This window comes from Perissodus microlepis, chromosome 10 (genome assembly GCF_051167445.1).
Source record: "Perissodus microlepis isolate ML-2025 ecotype Zambia chromosome 10, ASM5116744v1, whole genome shotgun sequence".
Classification (NCBI taxonomy): Eukaryota; Metazoa; Chordata; class Actinopteri; order Cichliformes; family Cichlidae; genus Perissodus; species Perissodus microlepis.
In genome coordinates this window covers 19377944-19404506 of record NC_140470.1, presented here as the reverse complement: position 1 = coordinate 19404506, position 26563 = coordinate 19377944, and the positions used below count along the sequence as shown (strand labels likewise).

Genomic DNA, 26563 nt, shown 5'->3' with positions numbered 1-26563 from the left:
GACAAGAACGTGTATTTATTTATGTCACATAAGTGGATCCAACATTACTTTATGGCAGGTTTAGGCAGGATTCACACCTGCGCTGACAATTGAGAGAAACTCTGAGGTGCCTGTTTATTTAAATGCTCCAGTGTGGCCGTTAACCAGTGAAGTCATGTAATGCAAGCATGGTTTCCTGTTGTATGGGAACAAAGTTACTAACAGTCAGCTATGATAAACACAACTGACCGGGGCAGAATGAACTGCAAGGCAGATTTAATTCCATGGTGCTTAAAACAGTCAGTTTCATTCATTTTAAACTGATCTAATTGAATCTGTAGAAATCCAAATTGGTGAATACTCAATATAAAATCAGTCTCACTCACAGTAAGGGTTCAGATAAATCCACTGACGTCAGCTGTTAGTTTACTGATTGTGAAGTTTTGGCTTTGGCTTTTGCACATCATAAGAAGTCAAGAACAAGTTATTACTCTGGCAGAGGATTAATAATAATGTATACTTCATTGATCCCCGTGGGGAAATTACTGTCTCTGCATTTGACCCATTCACTCAGGGAAGCAGTGGGCAGATGCACCGGGGATCAGTGTGTAGGGACAGTACCTTGCTAAGTGGTACCTCAGGGTAGCCGTTCAGTGGATTCGAACCCCCGACCTTCCTATCATGGGGCGACCACTCTACCTACTGCTCATTGGATTTCTGGAAGATTACTGGAGTTTAGATCTTAATTAAAACATGCACAGGTACATTTATGAGATGCCTTAATTACCAAATGCTTTGTTAAACTCTCTAAACAACAAAGATACAAATATATACATGAAAAGCAAAGACAAAAATAGTAGAATAAAGGTTAATATTTAAAGAGTCTCTCATGTTTTGAAAAAGGAAGAAAAATATGTTAAACCTCTAATTCTATATATCTGTTTATTACTTTTGTCCACAAAAACATCTAGGAGAAAATAAGCGTTAATATAAAGCAGTAAAACATGAATATTAAAAACTGACCTCCCCCCTAAAGCCCTAAGTGCTGCAGGGTACTAAAGCTCACACACATACTATGTTGGTTTTCTGTTTCCTAGGTCAGAAATACTGACATAATTAAAGTCAGTAATACTTTCAAATTCAAATCTACTGCCATGTTAGCGGCTGGGTGACTTCAGCTGAAGTCGGCATGTGCTAATTAAATTTGATCATCATACACATTTCTGTTTGAGATGAAGATGGTGCTGCTTTATGGTTTCAACGTTTTAATTTGGTCTGGTCTGAATCAGTTGATCGGTTTGTTTTTCTTTGTTTCAGCTTCTTTCCACAAAGAGAAAAATCCCAAAGAATCATCATGCATCCCTTCAAATCACCAGAAAACGTTCATGTAGCTCAGATATGTCTATGGTGGGGAGGAAGAAAGTAAATATAGGAAGAAGGTCTTCTTAAATAGCACATATATGTTTGCATTTATGAAACACGCCCAGTTAGCTGTTTTAACTAGTATTACTGTGGAAGCTGCCATTCTTTGCATGCTCCACCATAGCTGGGACATCAGGCTACAGGAGCCGAGTGCACTCACATTTTAGTCAAAACTTGCCTGGATCATTTTCACACCACTACCGAATTAGTTTGGAGACTGAGACCAGTTCCTCTAAAGGCTGTTGTTATTATTCTGCTCAGTACAATATGTGAATCTGTACAGATTTAATGACAAACAATCCAGTATCTTCAGAATCAGAACACTTTAATAATCTCTAAGGAAATAAGTTTGACACTGGTCGACTGACTCACAATCAGTGGACCTGATGGTGGTGCTAGGAGAAAACTATCTAATAGGGTTGTACGAGACACTGCCTGGCAGTCATGAATACCTAAATGTGGGCATTGCTGCTGATGTGATCAACTTTAATTGATGGTAATTTGTCAGGAAAAATGGATCATCTTAAAAAATGATTAAGTATGAATACATTACCAATAGTTAACGCAAAACAACTGCCCCTTTTAAGGGTAGCAGTGGCATTTTTAATAAAAACATTTCTTTGCATCTCTAATTTTTGCATACCCTCTGATCTGCAGAGGAAGGCTGAGCTGTATGTATCTAGCTCTATGTACTTATCTTCTGCTTAACTCAAAAAGGGACCATTACTTACTAACGATACATCATGCTTTATCATGTGACTAAGATTCATCAAGAAAATGTGTACTGAAGTTATAACCCAAGGAAGGGGTTATAAAGGGCAAATACTTTTTCACAGAACTGTATATATACAATCAGACTTTGAGAAGTCACTCCCTGCTGGCCATAAGAAAAAAATGCAGATTTAAGACTTTGTGCGTTGGCTTCGCTGTTCAGACTTGAAGACTATGCCCATTTCTTGCTGCTCATTCAGTGTGTCAGACCCAGCGTAACAGTCACAAATGATAAAAACAGACACCAAAAATGTGTCGCAGTTGTCTGAGCTGTACCCGACTTTGAGGAGTACACAATCCTGCCATCCAGCGGCTGCGTAGGTCGGAAAATGTCAGTCATGGGCTGCCCTGTCCAAAAGCGACACTGCTTAACTATCGCATCCAGCTGTGAAGTGGAGAGGGAAAAAATGTGTTTGAGGAGATGAAGAGTTGTTTAAAGAAGGAAAGTTGTTGTATGTCTTGACCTCTTAAATGCAAAGTGTTTCTGAAAAGTTTTTTTCTTCCCCCAGGCATTTTCTACTTTTGTAGTTTTAATAGTTTTATTTTGCATTTTAATATCACATCTCCATAACGTCTTCAAATATGCTGTTTTTGTTTACATTGTGAAAGAGTAAAGAAATGTCTGTTTGGAGGTTCACAGGTTTATGGATGAAATGCAACCAAAAGCACTAGTTTCTCTACTGTGAGCCTTTTATCTCTTTCACTTCTTTATTCTTGCTCACCTGTCGACTACTGATGGCCAGCTTCCTGTGAAACACTGTCCAGGCAACTGCCTGCTCACATCCCGGCGTTGTCATGGAGCCCACGTAGCGGTAGTAACCTTGTAGGTCCTTTGCAGCTGGAATAATGTCACCGAGTCTAAAGTTTGGGATCACTGTGGTGCTGCCTTCATGTGACAAAGAAAGAAGCAAAGTCAGGACTGAATAAAGCTTATTGTGCCCTGATGTGGGAAACAATTATTTGATCCCAATCTGAATCATTTCCTCACTTTATTTTAATGGAGAGAAACAGATTATCCACCAAAAATCCTGAAAAAAAATTATTACATGAAATCAATAAACTGACTTATTGAATTTAAATATTTGATCTCCTGCAAATCACAGATGGGAAGATAGATTACAATCAATCAATTAACAGAAATCAGTTTCTTCCAACCAAAGAGCTGTCAAAGGACATCAAGGAAGAGATTGTAGAGTTGCACAACACTGACCATCAGCAAGAAGCTCGGTGAGAAAGGGACAACTATACGGTAATGGAAGACACACTAAATGATCAACAGTTGCCCTTGGTCCATTACAGTACACTGTAATGGTCTTTAGTTTGTCACTGGGCATCTAAATGATTACAGAAGGCTTGGGAGAAAGTGCTGTGGTCAGATGAAACCAAAATCAAGCTCTTTGGCATCAGCTCAGCCCACTGTGATTGGAGGAAAGGAAATGCTGACCCAAAGATCACCCTCCCTGCATGGTAGTGGAAACATTATGCTTTGTGGCTGTTTTTCTGCTGAGGGTAATAAAACAAGGCGATAAATGAGTATACTGAGGTTATGGAGATGCCTAGTCATTCTCCAGACTTCAGTCTGACTGGAAATCTGTGGAGGGAGCAGCTTGGCAGCTTGTTTGTTTATCAAAATTAAACTGCCAAAATTAAACTGCGATCAAAATTAGAGACTGTTCATTTCTCTGTAAGTGGGGAAAGTTGCAAGTTTACCGTTGTTTTGTACTCGGCCCAGCGCATCTATTACTGTGTCCAAATGAGGATGATCATCCGCTGTTTCCTGGAAAGATACCATCAATACTATGGCGCAAGTCACGTCTTAACATTTTATTAAGAAGGTGAAAACATCACAGTGCATTACCTCAAACAGGAAGGTGAGCAGAGCTATACCTGCTGTGTCATGTTCGGCCTCTGCCAGAGAGCTGTACGGCTCCTTAATGTGGACTATGTGCATCTGTATAAAGAAAAGAGTACTGTACTGCATCAAGGGCCCTTTCTGCTTTCAGAGATCAGATCAGTCACATAATTTTTTCAACAATGGATATAACAATATTAATAAAATGTTATTAATGACCCTGCTGTGTCATTGTGGTGTATCTGTTAGCCTTACTGAGCAGATTTAAGGGAATAAAACATGAAATTATTCACACTTACATAACTGCCATGCTTGAACATTTTTGATGTCAGAAAACCAAATCCATGTGCCAACAAAATTATTGACCTCTATTCAAATCTTTTATAACTTTAATGATGACTCCTTTACCTCCATGGGGAATCTCTCTCCGTCAATGGTGTGCTCTGATCCTGGTCTCCCATTCCCTCCCCAGTGGAGGTGAAATTGGGCGGCTCTGTAGTGACCTGGCAGAGCTCCCCCAATGAATCGAACAGACGGCGGCAAAGCAAAGTGGGCTGCAGGGGCAAGAGATTGTCAATGAGCAAAGGTATTATGTTACTTTAACAGTTATTTTTATGTAAACATGTTGAAAATATTTGGTCGTTAAGGGAAAAAACACGCTCTGTGTGTCAGACTGGATAAGATCGGCTCTTCATTACCAGAGTGCCCTTTGTTTTCCACTGTCATGTTGATTGTGTCGGTGTGGCCAATGAAGTTGAAAGGTGACAGGGCGATGTCGATGTGGACTTTGCTGGTCACAATGTTAATCGGTGACTGGCGTAACCCTCCACATTTAGGGAATTGAGTAGCCCAGTGGTTGGGGTCTAAGCGACACAAACAGGAAAAGCAACAGCATCATCAGATTTTAGGCTTCACTGACCATACAGAGTGCTGCCTCTCAGAGAGTCCATGAAGACTGCCTCCCCCACCCATGCTGGCTGAAAAGACAGGATGCCTGCCTATTTACGTAAACGCTTACATATTGTATTTTTTAAAGACTTATTTTGGGGCTTTTTTGCCTTTGTTCAACAGCTGAACAGCGAAGAGTAGACAGGAAGGGGGGCAGGAGAGGACACACAGCAAAGGCCTGCAGGTCAGACTCAATTTTTAAAGCAACAATAAAATGAATAGTGCTCAGCCAATTCACCACATGAATGACGAATATTTGCTGGTGCTGTAGATCTCAATGAGAATGAACATCACTTTCTTCTGCTTTCATTTTGCTACTTTGGGTTTGCTTCTCACAAACACAAGAAACTGCACCTGTGTCCTGTGGCACTTACTAACAGCTGAATCTTGGTTTTTTTTATTATCTTGGTTTAGATCACTCGTTACATTAAGAAACTTTAAGATGAAATTGACTGTTTGAATTACCATCAAACTGATGCATTAAGATTCTCATAGGCACCTTCATGTTTTTAGTCTTCAACAATATTACTTAATATATTACTATATTATTTTGGTTTTTGATAGTGATCTGATAGTGTATTATTTTTTTTTTATACTTTCAGGACACTGGTAGCAAGGTTATTATAATTTTGTATTTTTATTTAATTTTTTACTTTTTATTTTGCAGTTTAGTTTTAGCTGGTCTCCAATGTGGGTATCCTTGTTTCAGTTTGTCTGAAGATGTTTAGTTTTAGTTTAGTTTGTTAATAGTTTCAGTTTTTAGTTTTAGTCTTTTTTTTAAAATGTTATTATATTTAAGGAAAAGTGTTTTAAAAAAGTGTTTGCCCCCTTTATTATTTCCTAGTGTTTTGCATATTTGTCACACTTACATGTTTCAGATGATCAAAGAAATTTTAATATTAGACAAAGATAACGCGAGTAAATACAAAATGCACTTTTTAGATTATGATTTTATTGATTGAGGGAGAAAGGGTGAACTAATCTAAACCTACAAACCTACAAATCACAAATTAAATGTCATAAACCACATGTTTTGGAAAGCTGAGTTCACTTTTACTAGACACACCTAGGCCTGATTAATGGCAGACCTGTTTAATCAAGAAACCACTTAAATAGAACTTTTCTGACAAAGCGAAGCAGGCCAAAAGATCTTAAAAAGCAACACATCGAAACAAAGTCACTGACATCTATCAAGGGTTAAAAGGCCATTTCTAAGACTTTGGGACTTAAGAGTCATTATACACAAGAGGAGAAGACTTGGAACAATGGTGAACCTTCCCAGGAATGGCCAGCTGACCAAAATTACTCCAAGAGGGCACAAAAGAGCCCAGAAAAACTTTAAAGGACTGCAGGCTTCACTGCCTCAGTTAAGGTCAGAGTTCATGATTCAACAATAAGAAAGAGACTGGGCAGAAATGGAATCCACGGGAGAGTTCGAGAAGACCACTGCTAACCAAGAAGAACACAAAACCTCGTCTCACATTGGGTAAAAAACATTTTGACGATCCCCTTGACATCTGGGAAAATGTGGACTGACGAGACAAAATTTGAACTTTTTGGAACGTGTGTATCCCAGTACTTTTGACATAGAAGTAACACAGCATTTCAGAAAAGGAGCCTCATACCAACAGTAAAATATGATGGTAGTGTAATGGTCTGGTGCTGTTTTGCTGCCTCAGGACCTGGAAGACTTGCTGTGGTAAATGGAACCATGAATTCTGCTGTCTATCAAAACATGAAGGAGAATGTCCGGCCATCTGTCCATGACCTCAAGCTGAAGCACACTTGGGTTCTGCAGCAGGACAATGATCCAAAACACAAAAGCAAGTCCACCTCTGAATGGCTTAAGAAAAACAAATGGAAGACTTTAGAGTGGCCTAGTCAAAGTTCTGACCTGAATCCAACTGAGATGCTGCGGTACGACCTTAAAAAGGTGGTTTATGTCCGAAAACCCTCCAATGTGGCTGAATTACAGCAATTCTGCGAAGATGAGTGGGCCAGAATTCCTCCACAGTGCTGTAAAAGACTCATTGCCAGTTACTGCAAACTCTTGACTGCAGCTGCTGCTGCTCAGGTTGTTCCAACCACTTATTAGGCTTAGGGGGCAATCGACTTTTCACATAGGTTTGGATTTTTTCCCCTTAATAATAAACACCTTCAATGATTTGTTGGTGGAAAACTAACAAAATACCTTCTAACTTAGAAACTATGACAAGAACTTTTTGGCATGGGATACGCTTTGAGTGTAGTTTGTGACTTGTATACTACACTAACAGGTTAAACAATTTTAATACATGTGCAATGTTTCTGAATATGTAATATTTTATTTGGAAGATAACATAAATTTGTGTTCCAAAACTTGACTTGAATGAATGCCACATGTGTATTATAGCCACATAAATAAACACTCAAATTAACTATACTCAGAATTATGTCAAATATATTAAAATGGGTTTCAACAGGACAAATAACAGGACCTCCACCTGTTTTTGCACTACAAATGTCTTAAACTACAAAGAAAACAAAATGTTTATATATAAAATAAATGACTATTCCTTTAAAGGTAAATACTGCTCAGAAAGTGAGCTGCCTTGGTGAAGGTTTGATCTCTGAGTCATTCTCGATTCATTCAACTATAGTTTTCCAAGTTCAGAAAATCTTTTTCATTTTTCAAAAGTCCAGTGTTTCACCCAGTGGCTGTAGCTCAGGAGGTAGAGCAGGTAGATCACCTGCTGATCAGAAGGTTGGTGGTTTGATCCCTGGCTCCTCCATGTCAAATATGCTTGGGCAAGATACTAACCCCAAGTTGCTCTCCGATGCATCCATCGGAATATGAATGTGGTTAGACAGCACTAAGTTTAGAGAAGGTGAATGTGGCATGTTGTATAGAGCGCTTTGAGTTCTCTGAGAGAATAGAAAAGTGCTCTATAAGAATCAGTCCATTTAGTTTTTTATATTTTCCACATCTAGTTTTAGTTTAAGTTAAATGCAATAACTTTATTCTGAAACTGATGACGTTTAACCAAACAGATTTTTGGAGGCCAGTGAGAACCTCTGTGGTTAAGCCCAATAATAAAATAAATGGTTACTTCTGCACTAAGGTTAAAGAAATGTTCATATCGCAGTGGTTTACATCCTTGACTTGCAGGATCTTTGACACTTTTTGGATTTTCCTCTAAAATTTTGGAGGTTCCTTTCTTTCTAGTCTTACCTCTGCATGGGTCATCACAGGCATTCTGGTTTTGATAACACCAGTTAGCTGGAGAAAAAGTAAAACACTCAGATTAGACCCAGAAACACACACAAACAGACACACATAACCTGCAGTGTACACAGCGCTTATATTTATGTTCGGGATGGTGCTGCGCTGTGCCAGGCCAGCAGTCTCCCTGCAGTTAATAAATGAATATTAATTAACTTCACGCTCTATTAGACACAGCGTTTATTTTTTTCTTAGTCAGCAACTAGCTGATCTGCTCATGTGTTTGTCCTCTGCACCTGAACTTTGCAGCTGACATATTATTAGTCTTCACATGACACATGTGCTCAGTGTGTTAAAAATATGCTGTGTCCATTAATATGTTGTCTGGTAAAGCACAGACAGAATGTAGTAACATGATGTGTGATTACAAATTACTGATCCTTATGATTTATTGATTTATTACAATGAATCACCCTGCCTCCCTGCAAATTTAGTCAGACTGCTGAGCTCAGTGCACTTTGAAAAAGTTGCACAAAACCTACCTCTGCAAAAAGTGAAAAAGACAAAAATGTGTTCAGTCAAATCCATAGACCCCCACACTTATTTCCTTTGTTTACAAGAACAACAAAAGCTGTGCCAGAACAAGAGAGTAGTATAAAAATATATTGACCGAAGGTCTTACAATAAAATAAATTAGCAGCTTACATTTAGTTTTCAAACATGTTTTACTCAGTTTAAATGTTGGAAAATGTGTCTGTGTGTGACAGTGAGTGGAAGAGATGCAGGCGGATTTTAATCACCCAGGTCAGCTGGTTGTTATTACACTGATTGCTTTCAGTGCAAAGTGGCTTTATCCGACTCCTTAACTGCCTCTGCACCGCTGCATTAAGCGTGTTCATTCAGCAGGTGCTGATGACGTTATTAGAGTTGTGCCGTGGTTGTGTATTGTGTTTCTGATGTGAATGAAAGTCCGGTGTTTCACTCTGCAGTGGGAATGAAAGCCGCTATAGAGAACCATTTAGCTAATATAGGAACACAGATTAGCCCTGCTGACTCCCACAATGCCGTCCTTTGAAAAGGGGACAGTGGTTCTCACCAACTGAGAACAATACACAGCTGGAGGCTGGCTTTACACCACCTGGCTCATTCACCTGTGTGAGACTGAGCAGCGGGGAAAAGTCAGAGTGAAGTCTATGCAGTGATTACCTTGCTAAATTCCCAGTTTTACTTTCCTTACACTGACGATATCTTCTACAGTTCACCATCTGAGCTTTCAGAGTGGCTCCATGTAGCTTAAACTTGGAGCTTACACATGACAACGTGAATCCCTGTGAGAAAATAATTAAACTCTTACTGCATTGACAGAAATTAAGAAGGTAAGTAACAGCAGGTGCTGCTGATCGGTTGCACTTAATATAGAGTGAGCACCTGTGTAAAAGCAGATGTTTTGGCAGTTTGCTGATCTGGAGCACTCGGGTGTTTGTTAACACGATGTCACAATCTTTCCAGGAGTGGAAGTCCCGGCAAATTTTATATGTCAGACTGTGCAGCGCTCAGAGAAACTGCAAAAACATCCAAGCGCTACATCTCAGACTCCAGGCCTCGGCTAAATGTTAAAGTTCATTACAGTAACCAGAAACCACAAGACATCTGGAGCAATGTCCTTTAGACAGAGGAGACCACAGTGGAGATCTTTGGCCATGTTTGGCAGAAACAGAAACACCTAATACCAGCTTTAGGCGAGGTGGTGATGATAAGTGATTGATTTGGAGCCACAGAACTTTGGCACCTTGTAGTGAATTAGTCGACATGAACTGATTGAAAAGATGCAGCAGGACCACAAACCTGAAGCTATGTTCAGTTCAAGCTATAAGAACGGCCCAAAGTTCCTCCCCAGTGATGTGAGAGACTGATAAAACTATAAAGAAAACGGTTGCTTTAAATTAAAATGTTGTTCTTAGGACCTGTGGAAATGTTCTTTTCATAGGACTGTAGCTCAGGACACTTAGAGGTTCTTCTGCAACTTGTTCTGGTTGGTAGCGATGAGTTTTTTGTGGCAGGTGTTCTTAAACTGGAGAAAGATATTGCTGCAAAGCAGACACTGGTTTGACTTTTATGGCTCCATTCTTGTGACTCTTGTGAACTGCAAGCCAAAACACCTGCTCCCCGGCAAACTTTCAAAATCAATTAATTTTTTACGTAAACTTTAGGAAAATGAAAAACTCACAGATGTGAGATTTGCACATCCCCAAATGGGAGAATTGGTTGCTTTTCCACTGCTTTCATGATCTAGACGAACTGTTTTTGAGTCTTGGACTTTGTTTCAACAGAAAAAGACATCTGATGTTGCCTCTAATCCACTTTTTTCCACTATGATTTGCAGGGCTTTGTCATTTAATCATATAGAAAAACTAATGAGCCTAGTAATTAGTAATAAAAATCATTGCTGTTTGCAGTTCAGCTCGTGATCTTTCCAGTTAATATTTAAACATTCATGAAGAAGTAGCAAGAAAATTCAAAATTTTAGATAGTTGTGTTGCTGCTTTGATTCTTAATAATCTCATGGCACTTGTCTTCCCACAAATTACAGCATGTTTAATCAAGTGTGGCTGCAGATGTTTTATCGTCATATCCATCCTTTTGAGTTAAACAAGAACAAGTTCAAACTAAAAAAATAGGCGCAGAAAACTGAAGCCCATCATAGTTTCTGCATTTAGTTTAAATGCATTTATACTGTGTATATTATGTGTGAGTCCCCTACCTGTGCAGCGGGAAAGGAGAAGATGCAGAGTCAGGAGGTAGAGAGAAAAACCCATGATGAAGTCAGGCGAAGCTCCTCATAGACTAAATTTCAGCTGTCTTCACACACCAACTCAGTCACCTTTGAAGGTGGGAGGGAGGTGATTATTGTGTGTTTGTGTGTGTGCGTGGAAGTTTTTCTAAACAGGAAAGGGGGGGGGGGGGGGGTCTTGGTGCAAACGTTCCTAATTTTAAGTTGTGTAAAACGAGAGAGGAAGACACCTGGTGGCAAAATGTAGAAAATGATTTCAGCTGTTCCTTGTTTTTTATTTTTAACTTGATACAGCAGAAAAAACACTGAGAAGCTCCTGATGCAGTCTCACTGACTGAACTTACACTGTATCATTTACACTATATTTTGCACCAGGATTTTACTGAAAAGGAACAAGAAAGTATTTTAACTCACAGGACAAAATGTCATTATTTACATCTGATTTCCATTTTCTATAATACATTAGTGCACATAATAAAGTGGATGCGTTTATTTGGAAAAACTTTAAAATTAAGCCTGGAGCTTTTGCTTTGCTATTTTTTTAAATTTAAAATTGGCAGCATTTTTCCTAAATTGCGTGCTTGTCTTCTATCTTCCACATAGTAGGGTGTACTTAATAAAGTGTCCGGTTAGTGTTAGTGTCTATGGAAGTTAGCAGTGCAGCATCATTAACATCAGAAGAGTTTTCCAGAGTTCTGTGTCAGAACAAGCTTTTGTTCACCAGCGAAGGTTGGGTGTGGTTTCTGGTCCCAAAGATCACGAGAACTGAACTCTGAATTTTCTGAATCTTTTAAATGTTACCATTCATGGAGATTTTATCACTGCAGATGATAAAATCCAAAGTCATTGAAATTTGACTTTAAGCACACTCTTCATAAGTTCTTGACCCACTTATGTAAAAATGTTTTTTATGACCTTTAACAGTTAATTTAACAACGTATGAGGCTGAACTGTGAATCTATTTCTAACTCACAGAGGAGAGCTGATGAATATCAGCTCTGTATTATGCAACATAAGCTTGTAAAATACAGAATAAAAATAACTTAAATTTCAAACTGATACATGTAGCAATTTATTTAGTTGAATATTAAAATAGAAATGCATATATATTTCTTTAATTGTTGTTTATAAATTTAAATGGCGCGATATAGGCAAATATTTAGAAACAACTACACTTGGTCACTTAAATGTTTTACATTTGGTCATAAAAAAATCATTAAAAACTTCCTTCACATGAACCTGCGTGATTCGGATGAGCTGAAAACAAACACTGAAATCTCACTGGACGGATTGTCTTCATGCCTGCCAAACACAGCCTGAAACTACTCTGGGCTGAAATCAAGTGCATTCGGGCTGATTGTCAGATTAATGGCAGATCCATTACTGAAACAACAAGCTAAAAATACCCTGTAGGTAGCTCCTACATAATAATAATAATAATAATGATAAAGAAAAACATTTTTCATTATTAAAATGAACTTCATCTTATGGCCCTTCATGTAAACATGTTTTGTTTTTTAAATGCAAGGTAGAATAAATGGACATCATACTTTGAATCATGCAATACCTCTACACTTACACTATTACTTCATTTAAAAAAAAAAAAACTAAATCATTCATATTTTTAAAAAAAAGTATTAAAAATGTGGTGATGATTTAATGGAACGTAGTGATTCTTGCATAGATGAGAATAAATAATTATCTTCATTAAAATAAATGGCTCTCAGTGAGCTCCATGAAGCTTCACTGAAATGTGAAATGGAAAACGGCAATCCTGAAACAACACAACATTGCTATCTTGTTCATGCATAAACAAATGAATCCTCCTTGTTCCTCTTCTGTGGCCCAGATGATAAAGGAAACAGCAGAACGGCTTCAGAGGAGGTACTTCTGTAAAACAAAAGACACAAACAGAAGACTCAGCTGGAGGTTTTTCTAAACATTTGCTCTGCATTCATAATGCTTTTAAAATGACTGATGGGTGTCTCAGAGGTAAGCTGTGACGCAGCTGTAAGCAAGTGTTTTAACAATATTTCTATTTGAAATAGTGTTTCTATTTCTATTTGAATCCTGTGTTGTTACTCAGTAGGAAGGTTGGAGTAAAAACTAGTCTACAGACTGTAGAGGGCAAAAGGTACGGTGGCCCTGAGAGGCCAAACGGACTGCAACTTAAGAAAACACCAGCAATAAGAAAAACGCTGCAAAAGCACACAAAACACAACGGAAATAGGAGCAAACAAAACACAAATAGGAAAAAAAGGGAAGTGTTTCTGGGGAGACAATAACCTGACGGACCAGTTGCAGGAACCCAAAACATGGTAGGCGTGTTTTATCATGATTCATATAATACTGATGACGGATTTTTAGGCCAATAGTTAGGCTAAAACACTTACCTCTCATCTTTTCTTTCCTCACAAAACTGATAGATCCTACCCTTCTTTTAAGTGTCTCCCAGCGCAATTCTTAGCATAATTTGGTTTCTGCAACTGGTCCGTCGGGTTATTGTCTCCCCACAAACACTTCCCTTGTGCTTGTGGAAATGAGTTTTTTCCTATTTGTGTTTTGTTTCCTCCTATTTCCGTTGTCGTTTTTCCTATTTCCGTTGTGTTTTGTGTGCTTTTGCAGCGTTTTTCTTATTGCTGGTGTTTTCTTAAGTTGCAGTCCATTTGGCCTCTCAGGGCCACCGTAAAAAGTAGTATACAGAACAGAACAGAAAAATGCCACAGTGCAAAAAAAGTAAATGTCACACATTCAACATTTATATATGTGAATACTGAATAAAAACAACAGAAATACTGTGAAGTATTTGCATTGTGAACCAAAAAAGAAGAAGAAGAAGAAGAAGAAGAAAGAAAACCATTCTGCATCTTTGTTGCCATTTGACCCTTTCCACATCCAGATCTGTGTGTGTGCCAGGCTGTATCTGCCACATTCACTGGATAGCATTGTTTACTGAACCAAAGAGCCCCGGGTTGTTTACTTACAACTGTGTAGCTGTTAATGAGTGAGTTGGGAATGTTTTTTTTTTCAGATACAAGAAAGTTTTGTCATTGTTGCGTTGTTTTGTTTATTGGCCTGTGTTGTTTTGAATCATTCAACTCTATTTTCATGTGCGTCGTGGATTCGCTGCCTGTATATGGACAGCTTGCCAATCGACCATTTATCATCAAATCTGCCTCAGAATCACTGATTAATCTTTGAACTTTTGGAGGAAAAAAAGGCTGAACTGCCACCACTTCCACAGGACCGAGCACTAAACAGCTCAAAACCTGAATAAATTAAATCTGCTTGAAAGCACTGAAACAAAACTGGGCATGCCTACAGTATGACAAGCCAGCTGGTGGTTATGTAACCCTTAACCCTAAATCTGTCTTCACCCAGAAGGAGCTTTTCATTAGGCCTTTGAATGTAGATGGAAAGACCAAAGTTGAGCTTAAAAAAATACCTGTGGATGTGGGGACTTGGTGGCACTTGGATGGTTCAGCTCCCATTGTGCAGCATGACTGGAAATGCTTTATATTTCTATACTGTAGCATGTTTAGAAAAGTGATTTACAATAAGAAATAAAAATAAAAGATACAAATTCATGGTACACGCATTTACATTAATTACATAAAATTACAAAAAGCATGATGTGCAGCTAAGAGTTAAAGACAGATGTAGGTGACACATTTTTTATTGAAGTCACTTGGAAGATCATTCCAGCGTCTTGGTGCAAGCAAATTAGCTTTGACTCTGCGATGGTCTGGACTCTAGAGTGATTAGGAAGTAGACCTTAACCCTGTAAGGCTGAAAAATCTGATGTATGCAATCAGACACATGGAGTGCTACTGCGAGACAAATATTACAAATTAAAACTCATATATGGAAATTAATGTTTGCTTTTTTTAAATTGTCAGAAGGTTCAATAAACACTTTTTTTCCAAAAACTTTTTTTGAAACTGTGAAAAAAAAACAGTTTCAAAAAAATTACAATCGTCCGGCAGTCATTGCATAGTTCAGGCTTTACAGGGTTAATGATGTTGAGAGAGAGTATGGATACAGCATAAGTCTCTACCACAAACGCAGGTGCAAGGCCATTTAAAGCTTTAAATACAATAGCGCACTTCATGCTGGATTCTGTGATGCGCAGAGAGCAGGTGCAAGTCTGCCAACACTGGAGTAATGCGATCGCTCTTTTTTGTTCCACTCAGTAATGCACATGTGCACTGTGTGACACTCAAAGGATGTGTTCAACTACAGAAAGGTTTAGGTTTCTCTGCTCCTCTTAGAACATTGCAGCTAGCTGGGAAGCTCGTCCACTGATACTGCCCGTGTCAGTTATTCCTTTCTTTCTTTTCAACTCACCTGAATCACAACAGCAGCCACCATAACCAGAGCAGCTAGGAGCGCCATCCGTCCCACCCAGCCCACATCTACGGTATTGAGGATGAAGAAGCGCGCCCAGCCCAGTTTCTTCAATGTGTGCGGCGGGTAGCGCATGTCGTTCACCCCCTCCATTTTCAGCTTTTTGACCAGACAACCACGCAGGTGGCTCAGTCGGTCAAAGCTGAACTTGCCGTGGTAGCAGCCTATTCCACTGTTTCCTGCACATGGAACATACACAGATGTTGGCATCATGTTTGACCACTTTTAATCAACACAATAAACCAGTAATACAGACAGTAAAGTCACTAAGGGGTTAAAAAAAGGCTCCATTTGCACAGTTTCTCTACTTACCCACTCCTCCAAATGGCAACGCGCTGACAGAATAGTGCACGAGGCAGTCATTGGCCAGGAATCCTCCACTCGAAGTCTCATCTCTCATTCTCTCTATCACCTTTACAGAGAAGAGAAAACAAAACTGACAATAAGTCTCGACCTAAACGCTGGTTTCCACGTGTTAACTGCTTTGCTGTGTTGGCTGCTGGTAGATACCTTGTTATCTGGTGAGAACACATAGAGAGCCAGAGGTTTCTCTCCCTTATTGATCAGCTTGATGGCTTCATCCAGGCCGCTGACTGGTAAGATAGGAAGTAGAGGTCCAAAAATCTCCTCCTGCATTACCTTTGCCTCTGGCTTCACGTCCCGTAGAACTGTTGGAGCTAAGCACATCACAGAAACACTGCATGACTTCGTCTTGTTCCTGAAGGTTCTCCTTTCAGATATTCTGGTTTATCTGTCTGAGTTGTTCTTTAGACCATTTCAGTTTGATTCATATTTTAGTTTAAAAGCTATCAACATTTGTCTTCATTGTACCTTCTATTGCTATTTTCCTCTTATCTTCCTGCTATTGAGTATTGACTCTGTATATGGTCCCTGAAGTTATATCCTCACGTTTCCCATTTACTAGTTTCTCATTCTGGAGTTTTGGCATTTTCAATTGTTTTTCTCTTGTACTTTTTGGACTTTCTTGCCTTTGCTGTTCTTTTGGTTTCACCCTGTTTGTTTCTTAAAATAAAAGTTCCTTATTTTGTGTCATCCATGTCGCTATCTTTTATGAATTTTGCTATTAAATCTAACGCTAAACACCATCCTATTTATGTGTTGGTATTCAAATAAGGCACCTGAACTACATTCTCATTTATACCTTTCCAAATTATAATAATAACTACAGCCTGACCAATATAGAAGTTTTAATATTGATACTAGTATTGAAATCTGGTGTATCAGCTGATATGTTTTTTTTTCCAGACACATGGAACATAAACAGATTTCACTAAGATTTGTTATTGTGGTTATTTATCTGTCTGTAACAAGATAATATCGCATTGTATTTTAAAACTGAACTTGTTTTACTGTCACAAGCAGTTGTGGAGTACTTGTTTATGCTCTGGTCAGATCAGAGTGCCCTCTGGTGGACAAACTATGCAACATCAGCACCCTTGTCATATCTGAGGGGTGTTTCTCCAATCGCTTGTCTACTTTTTAAAAAAATATATATTTTGGGGAAGTCATAAATGACAATATCAGTAGATTGGCAAACAGCTAACATATCAGCCTCACTGATATATTGGTTAAGTTCTAATAATAACTTCATTTGTATACCGCTTTAATAGAAAGGCAAAAGCAGGATATTCAGATGCTAAATCATAACAAAAAGCAAAATAACAAGAGATAGAAGGCAAAATTAAAGTGAAAGTATCAACAACAACAAAAATTCAAAAAATGTAGATGAATAATTGTGAATAAAAACATGAAAAACTAATAGTAAACAACAGTTAAAGTTACCAAAAAAGATTCTGCAAGGCTGAGCTCCTCAGTAAGGTTGAACCAGGTTGTTTACATGTTTTATGACAAAATGTAACCTCTTTGTGGGTGGTGTAAGTATGTGCAAGTTCACATTTAGTTAGCTGAGTTGAAATAATCTCAACTTTACTTTACACTGTGTCAAAGGCTATCAGCCCGTGCTCTGAACGCCAATGAACACCAGAAATGGAGGACAGCTGAAGCCCATTTTAATATAACGAAAGAACAGGAAAGAGAAGAGAGCTTGGAGAAATGTCAGAGAAATTATATATGTTTCTGTTTCCGTCTGAGCCACAGACCCACACCTGTATCTAAGGATGTGAACCGGCTTGTATAGGGTTATACATTTTGTTATATATTTATACCCAAGCAAGTGGATAGTAAAATCTTAAAATAAAAACCAACAGAGAGAAGCCAGGGTTGGGAATGATATAAGCTGCTAAATGGAGTCTCTTGTGCTAAAGCCACAAAGGAAGAAGGTGCAGCTGTCAAGGCCTGAGATAATAAACACAATATTTTAAAAATGAATTAATTGTTACCTATGTAGCAGTCTGACTCATCATTTTCCCCTCCTACAGCGATGTTGCTGTCTTCTAACATGGCCATGACCCTCTTGAAATGGCGCTGGTTGATGATGCGACCATAGTCCGGGCACATCTTTGGGCTGTCTGTGTAGAACTCCTACAGAAATTATTTTAAAAACCAGTGAATTAATGGACAAACACATTAAATCCCCCCCCACTCTGATGCACTGTGTTGCTACCTTGAAAATGAACCTTTGAAGCATAAACATTTCTTTGAGGTTTGTATTGAAATAAAGGACTATATTTTTTTCCTCAGTTTTAAAATTCTCAACTCAAAGTTATGTTTTTTTCAGTCTTCAGTACCTTAATACACTTCTTGACCTCTTCAATGACCCGGTTCTGGATGCTGGGCTCACAAAGGATGTAGTCTGGGGCGATGCAGGTCTGACCACAGTTACTGTACTTCCCCCACGTGATACGCCTACAGAGCAGAGGAAGTGTTACCGGTGACTGGATTTATGTCATATACAGTTGTGGTCTGAAGTTAAACATACACTCATCATAAGCATGAATATCAAGACAATTTGAGAATTCAATTTCTTTGAATTCTTTGTCCTTCAGGGTGGAATGATTTTACAACATCTTTAATTACTTTTAAAGACAATAAGCTTGAATTACGTTTGGATTTTCTCTAATACACAGTGATTCAAAAGTATACATCTACTCACTTAAATTTTTTAGTAAGTAGTGGTGAAGGTTCTACAATGTATTTTAACTTGGAGAGTGGACAGCTGTAGGCAAGTTGAAATTATTCAGATGTGCCATCACGTTATCAGGGTGTTAAAGAAAACCCCAAGGCTCAGGCCTGCCATGAACTAGAAGCGTTATAACACCAGCGTCCACAGTCGAGCCACTTTTACATTGACTCGGACTGAGAGCGTGTTGATCAAGAAAGAAGCCCCCGCTCTAAAATCGATGCCTTCAAAGTTTTATAGTCGGACGAGACAAAGATTGAAGCTGTTTTGTCACAATGACAAGTGGTAAGTTTGGAGGAATAAAGGTGAGGCTTTCAAACCTAAGAAAACTGTAACAACTGTCAAGCATGGTTGTGGTAGCATCATGTTCTGGAGCTGTGGTACCAGTACATTGCACAAAGTGGATGAAATAATGAAGGACTATCTCATATTCTTCAACTGTACATTAAATCAACTGCTTTTATTTGGTGTTCCACCTGGACAATGATCCCAAACACACATCGACCCTGTTGCAAATTTGTGGATTACTCTTAAAACCCATGTGTTGGCAAGGAAACCAAGTTATTTGATTTAACTCTACCAATTCTGCTACAAAAGGTGGTCAAATGCCAGAAACTCACTTATGACCACCAGAAGTGTATCTTAGCAAGGTGCGACTTGCTTGGACACTGAATATTACTGATGGTGTGTAAGTATACTTTTGACCTTATGTGGATTAGAGAAAATTAAAAATCATTCAAATCATTAAAAGCCCCAAATTACTATGACATTTATGTCCACGACTAGTGTATATGAACATCTGACCACAGCTGCATATGCTTTGGCAGCACTCACTGGATGGACCAACACTCAGAACAAAGGTGGATGCTCATATTAAATATGGCATAAGGCTGCAAGTATTCTAAAGCCCATGCTTTAGATTCCTCTTAACATCAGAGAGAGTAAATATATTTATTATGCTCATTTAGGGTACACAGTTCTGAATTTGAGCACAACAGCTCCTCCCACCCGCTGTTTGTTTATGAGGTGTAGCCAACCACAAAAAAGCTGACTTTAAGGCAGGGTGGTTGAAAGAAGAGAAGCTTAAACTGATAATGACAGATGATGAACCAACGGCCACAAGGCCACATAAAGGCTGTCTTAAACTGTGATCATGCAAAGCTACCCAGCATATTCAGACACCCTTAATGGAAATATTAAGATTCTGAGTGACTGTATGTAAGAAAGAAAAAAGAAATTAAAATTGTAACATGAAGACAAATAACACTGAGCACTGCTTTCACCTGCAGGCTATGCTTATGTCACAGTTCTTGTCGATGTAGCAGGGGCTCTTCCCGCCAAGCTCCAGGGTGACTGGTGTCAGGTGTTTGGCGGCAGCTTCCATGATCACTTTTCCCACCGTGCTGTTGCCGGTGTAGAAGATATGATCAAATTTCTGGCGTAGCAGCTCCTGGGTCTCCGGCACTCCTCCAGTTACAACAGGGTAAAGCTCCTGACACACAAAAGAAAACATACACGCAGGTATCACAAAAGGTCCGGAAACAACACGTCTCTGTAATTTAAACAATTTGAGATGCAAGGCAGTTTTCTTCTTTAGATCATTTGCAGAATAAATAGAGATAAATAAAGCTGATTATAAAAAACAAATACAGCACAAGTCAAAAGCTTTTCTCTGCTCGACTTCCCCCATCATGTGTATATAGTAAACACAGTTTCCCTGACATCTTGTGTTTTCATGGGAAACATTTCACAGTTTGTTTTTATATGACACCGCATAAAACTATAAGTGTAAGCACAGATGCAATTTGTAAAGAATAAGCAGCTAATAACAGAGCCTTGTTTGGCTGGACATAGGCTGTTGTCATGTGACCTGTCCTTACTTTGTCAATGTAAATCGGCAGAAGGTCCTCCATGACTTTGGAAGTGTGCACACAGACCTCAGAGGGCTTCACCACAGCTGCATTACCTGCACAGGTAGAAGAGAATGGCAGCTCAATATTGTCTTTATCTAACAATTATTTTCAATCATTTTCTTTGATGACGTTTGTCCATTTTTTTCCTGACACATTTAATATGAAATGTGCTAATGTTGTTATTGATTTGTGATCTAAAAACACAGCCTGTGGATGGATAGCTATTCAGCAGAATGCAGATCATGGCTTAAAGTCCAAAAAAATATCCAGTTCTCTTTGTGTGCAGGCATTTGGCATCATTATCTTACATTTATTGATCATTATCTCCACTAAGACAGCTGAGATCACACGCCTACCCCCAGACGTTCACCTTTGTCTGTGCTGGCAGCCTCAGCTACACCTTTGTGCTTTTTTATTGGTGATCAACAGAGTTCTTATAACTTCGTTTTTATTTTCATTTCACTGTGACTTTTTGTTTTTAATTCTGTTTAGTTTCAGTTAGTTTCTAAAGTACTGCTGCTTGTTTCACTTTAATATTTATTGCTTGAAAACATTTTCAGTAGTTTCACTTTAGTTTTTATTGGTTTCAGTGTCAGTTTTAGTCTTTTATTGTGTGGAGGACACACGACAGAGGCAAGATTATGGAAAATTAGAACAGGCATTCCCAAAAATACAACTTTTTTAAAGCTATTGACTCTCACTCTTTTAAACATCCATGTCTCAATTAACATGCCCATCAAAACCTCCACAGCTAAGTTATGATTGCAAATTTTAACAGATAACAATGTCTAAAGCTAAGGATATTAACTTATTATCTATATTTTTATTTTACTTTAATTCATTTTTCACATTAGCCACAATTGTTTTGGTTGTTTTTAACCTTTCTTCAAGTCTACTTTTTATTTTTATTTTTAGTTAACTACAATAACCTTGAGGATCACTGACACGTGAAATGCAAATCTAAGTGATTCAGTTGAACAAGTATCATTATATATATCAGAGTTTTTACATGATGGTATATATCATGAATTATCAGCCTATTACATATAGTACATACGTTGTTTATGGGTCTCTGTTTTACTGAGATTAATTGAATTATTTTTACTACCTGGAAATAAATGACACTTATATCCTGCTTTTCTACTCTTTTCTAGCGCTCAAAGCACTTTTATACAACTAGCCTCATTCACCCATTCAAAAACACACCTTCAGGCTGTGGCTGCCCAGACAGAAAATGCTAACTTACTATTTTAACCTGAAATTGTGACTGTAAATATTAACCAATCACAATGAAAAAATATTACGCACATCAGTGTTTTATTACATTATTACAATACACTGAAAAAAATTAATGCTAATATTTTAAATGCATAATTCTTCAACAGTTTTGTTGAACTGACAGTTACCTTTGGCCTGAAAATAATCAGAAGAAAAGACTTCTGACCCACTGAGCTGATACGAGCATCTGTGTAATATCGGATATTGCTGGTGCAAAGAGCAAAGTCCATGTTGTGCCAGCAATCACAGAATATTAAATGGTGGCACAAAGTGCTGCACAACTGCACTGACGAGTGCTACACTTTTTCAGTATTTGACACTAAACTAGATTTATCCAAATGAAATACAAATAAGCCGCCTCCTTGCAAGCACTGATATGCATAGCTATCACTGGACAACCACAAATACTGCTGTGTCATGCTGTGTAGTCACAAGAAACCTCTTCATGACATCGTGATTAAAGCTGAGTCGCACAGTTTGACCACTCAGGCTGAACTTTATGAAGATAATGTATGAGAAAGTGCACACACATCACCCCAGAATAGAAAAAACATGATCCCAGCATCTGATGAGTAAATACCAACGTACAAGGACACACACAATGAATCTTTTGCCGTTCCTAAAACTTCTGCTCTCATTATTGCAGTATAGAGTTCACAGAGTGGCCTTTGACCTACTTATCACAAGCTGAAAGAGAACACTTGGCAGTGGCTGGATAGAAAGGGGAACTTGAGCGGTTGTGATCACGGGACAAAAGAAAAGAACTGGCCTGAAAAACAGACGAATAGAACAGAACTGAATACACGCCTTGATTTCCAAATCTTAGGCGAAAATGTTGTGGTCTTTGTTGTCTGTTGCTAACGTATCCAAAGACATTTACATAGGTTCTGATTTTACTCTGAATTGAAAAAATGCTACAATATCAGAGTTAATAAGGCTGTGTGCTTAAAGGGGCAGGCACTACAAACTGTAAGTAAATTGTATATTTTAAATTGAGAATTTGGTGACATATAAGTTTACTCCAGTTACTACTTAATTATATAGGTAACTTTGTTTTCAGTTATTATTTAATATGTACACAATAATAAGTATTATTATATATAAATGCTAATGCTTTATATAATTTGACTTTTATGCTATTTTATGCAATTCTGCACTTGAGTAAGTGGCCACAAGGACACAAATTGCCTGTGGTATTCTTATCATAAAAGATGTTACAGATGTAACCGCTACTCAGGCACAAAAATATGAATGCTGACCTCATTATATCACACTCTGCCCTTTCATCCACCCCAAACACTCTCAGCATGGTACAGTACCGGCAGCAATGGCTCCAATGAGCGGCCGGATGGTCACAGCCCAGGGGTAGTTCCAGGCCCCGATGACCAGCACCACCCCCAGCGGCTCTGGATGGATGTAGACGGTGTCAGACATGGTCAGCAGGTTCTTTTTCACATGCCGAGGGGCTGCCCACTCCTTCAGATTCTTAATGAAGAGGCTGATCTCACCCTCCAGACCCAGAGTCTCATAAAACTGCGCCCCAACCTCGGTCTGAGGAAGAAGAAGATGAACGTAGGATCTCCTTATGGTGCATACTCTTCAGTTTCTGTATGTTTCCATAAAAGGAAACTATTTTGATCCCCATCTCATATTTATCTAGTGATTCATGAACATTTCATAGGTTTTATGATCTGACCACTTTAAAACTTCTATTCATATTTCTTAACAGAGCAGTCCTATACATATATATTTATTTATAGCAATCAGATTTCCAGAGGAAAGAAGGGATCCCATCCAGTTCTTTCTATGTCAGACTGTTTGTGTGTCAGCACAAGTATGCACAACTACCAAGGCATTAATGACACAGACAAAAAAATTCAGGATTTAATTGGGTCCAGATGACTTTGTTTAGAATTGCGAGATGTGCCTTGGCCTTGGCAGTGGATGTGCTTTCCGGGAGCTTTTGTGCTTACCTAAGAAATAAAATGGGAAACATCGGAAGCCAGTCTGTAAAAACACAGACAGGAGTCTATGTGTTTTGTACTCACTACTCACCTTATTGAGGTCTTTCTTAATGGCAGCTGCAATCTCTTTCTGTCTCTCGCTGAATAACCGCTGCAGATTCTTGAGCTGGTTGATTCGGTACTCTACAGATTTGGACCTGCCTGTTTCAAAGGCTTTCCTGGCACGAGCCACCGCTTGCTGCTCCCGGGACATCTTTTGAGACCAAATGAAAAAGATTTCCTCAAAGCTGCAGAAAGCAGAGATCAAGAAAAGAAAAGAAAACTTTAAAAATACACAACTCTCCTACTGCAGCTCTCTTCTCACCGGTCCAAGCACGAGCAAGTACATCACACACTTTAAAAAAATCTGTTATAACCATAACTATCCTAGTTTTATTGATCTCTCGTCTATAAAGTAAGAACTGTTAAATTATATGATGTAATTTGAGGTTTTGGTGGTAGTTTAGTAACTTAAGCTATAAAGGTTAGGATAGTTTAGTATTTTCTGTTATATTTAATTGTGATTGTTAAGGCCCGGGAGCCAAAATCAGCCAGCTTAAGACTCCAGTCCAGCCCACTGAACATCTTTGGAAAATTTAGGAAAGTTTCAAATGTAATTTCAAATATTTTACAGTTTGTGTTACTGATACACTGATATAGACCTGCCCCACAGCCACTCATACTGCAAAGTAATTAAGTAATATATAAACAGTTAAATGACAGAAAAACTTTTTTCACTATCTACTATAGATATTTTTTAAATTTAAGTGTCCACAGTAAAACAAATGAATGACTGACTGACTGACTGAATAAATAAATAAATAAATAAATAAAGTAGGATACTTTCTGTGAACTAACAAAAACCTTTTACTTAATTACAGGACAGTGTGGGCAATAAGCAGAAGTTTTTCTGTAATTTGTTTCTTATAGTTGTGCTGAGAGATTTCGTTCATTGACTACAGCAGCATTGCTTTTTCTTTTATTGAGACAAACCCACTATATTATAAAAATGACAGAAATGATAAAATACATCATCGTTTTGCATATTAGCAATTAAGTATTATATAAGTACGTTTTTCTGTTGTTGTGTTGGCTCTCTGTACTTTTAATTATATGCATACGTTATTATATGCTCCTGATAACTTGGATCAAGCGGAATATTTGTCCATTATCGCTTTTTTGGGAGGGAGCCTGATGCTTTCTATGCTTGTATGCTGTGATAATGACAGCAAAGGGAAACCATCACAAACACTAGGCTACAGCGGCTGGCTCACACTTAAAGGTACAGTAATTAGAAACTACACATACAACATCCGGTATCCTGTTTCACGTTAAATGCTTCACGGCTGACGTTGGTTATTCTGCACAAACTTTATTGGATACATTATCGTCTTAATGTGTCCGTCTGGCTGAGTAAAGTTCGTGTTTTTATTGTTAGTCTTATTTGTTTTTTGTCTCTTCAGAAATCGCTCCCGCGGGTCGCTCTCTGTCTGTTAGGTCAGGAACTTAAAAAGCGAAAACACCTGTGATCTGGTTTTGTTCAGTCCTACCTTTATAATATCAGGTGCGGTTAAATTCTGGAGATCCTGAAGCGTCTCGATGGTGAGATGACCTGCTGCGGAGGAGCCGGACGGGTCACACTGGCGGAGAAACAGAGCTCTCCTTCCCCGTTAGATCCCACCCCCCGCTGGGGGAGGGCCCCACACTCCCTCCGCTGGGCTTAGCTTTCAGCCAGTGTTGCCAACTTAGCGACTTTGTCGCTATATTTTGCGAGTTTTCAAAAAAAGACGTGAAAGCGCTTATCGCTTTTACTCTCAACAAGCAGCGGGTGCTGTAACGCAGTCAGTTCTTCTTTTACTCTTTTACTCTTATGCTGTTTTGTGGATCACAAGGTTTAAAACTACTTATAAACACACACACACACAAAGTAACTCCACCAGAGTGCCTATTTCGGGTCACTTTTGCCGGTCCAAGCCCGGGTAAAGGAGCAGGGTTGGAATTGTGACATTAAAAAAAAACAATAATTGCTAAAAGAAATTTAATTTATAGTTCTAAATAAACTCTAAATGCATTTAGGACGTTTTTTACTCGCTTTATGTCTCTTGCACGATGTTATTTCTCTCTCCAACAACATAGGTTACAATTAGATTAGCATGACCAATTATGCAAATTAGGCGATGACGTCATTTAGCGACTTCTAGCGACTTCTAGGACAGCCAATAGCGATTTTCCTTACTGAGGAGTTGGGAACACTGCTTTCAGCCTCAGCGCGGCTCTCTAGTCCACACCTACAGTTCATAGTCCACACCGAAATATGTCAACATGGACATGGTTATTTGTCATAAAAAAGACTTCCAAACGTTAAATCTGACTTTAGTGACCCGCAGGCATGTTAGTTGATATGCTGTTTCTGTATTTTGTCTGCAAATTTAACGAGTGGAACTAAGTAAAGGTGTCACAGAGATGTAGTGCACCGCTGGACCTGCAGTCGACTTTCAAACTGAGCCAGGAGCACACAATGCCATAATAAGCAAAAATAAATGAAAAACTAAAATAAACAAATAAACAGATAAAATTACAAATGTCCCTTATGCACATAAAACAAATCCCCTTCTCTCTGTATTTATATAGAAATATCTTAATGGACTTTTTCCACTGTGGAAAATAACGGTTTTCTACTTTTAATAAAATATTATGTTTCAGAGATTTAGAAATAGAAAGAATAAATAAGATGGTCTGGAAATATTACCTTTGGGAGTCATTCATGACAAATAACCAAGTCCTTATTTTTGCACAGGTTCAACAAGGTGCTGGAAACATCCCTCAGACATTTTGGTCCATGTTGACATGTCAGATTCTCACGCTAGTTGCAGATTTTTCGTCTGCATGTCCACAAT

The 26563-nt window shown here is 38.5% G+C and overlaps 2 protein-coding genes across 3 annotated transcripts; both read right to left on the bottom strand.

Annotated features, from left to right (window-relative positions):
- Positions 1-2035: 2035 nt before the first annotated feature.
- Positions 2036-10990, bottom strand: ca4c (carbonic anhydrase IV c). Its single transcript, XM_084940540.1, has 8 exons — positions 10936-10990; positions 8184-8231; positions 4723-4887; positions 4433-4578; positions 4031-4123; positions 3883-3949; positions 2895-3058; positions 2036-2557 (listed from the first exon to the last, which is right to left on the bottom strand). The coding sequence occupies exons 1-8, from the start codon at positions 10988-10990 to the stop codon at positions 2369-2371; spliced, it is 927 nt and encodes a 308-aa protein (XP_084796666.1). The 3' UTR covers positions 2036-2368.
- A 1023-nt stretch (positions 10991-12013) lies between these two features.
- On the bottom strand, positions 12014-25342 carry aldh3a2b (aldehyde dehydrogenase 3 family, member A2b). Of its 2 annotated transcripts, none has more exons than XM_084940537.1 (11): positions 25217-25342; positions 23719-23914; positions 22983-23214; positions 20353-20438; positions 19756-19964; positions 18081-18198; positions 17733-17874; positions 15883-16049; positions 15685-15784; positions 15313-15551; positions 12014-12855 (listed from the first exon to the last, which is right to left on the bottom strand). In XM_084940537.1, exons 2-11 carry the CDS (start codon positions 23878-23880, stop codon positions 12841-12843), a joined length of 1470 nt encoding a protein of 489 aa, XP_084796663.1. In that variant the 5' UTR covers positions 23881-23914; positions 25217-25342; the 3' UTR covers positions 12014-12840. The 2 variants fall into 2 exon arrangements, with proteins under 2 accessions (XP_084796663.1, XP_084796664.1); XM_084940538.1 differs by having other exon boundaries at positions 23719-23880.
- Between the last annotated feature and the right edge of the window lie 1221 nt (positions 25343-26563).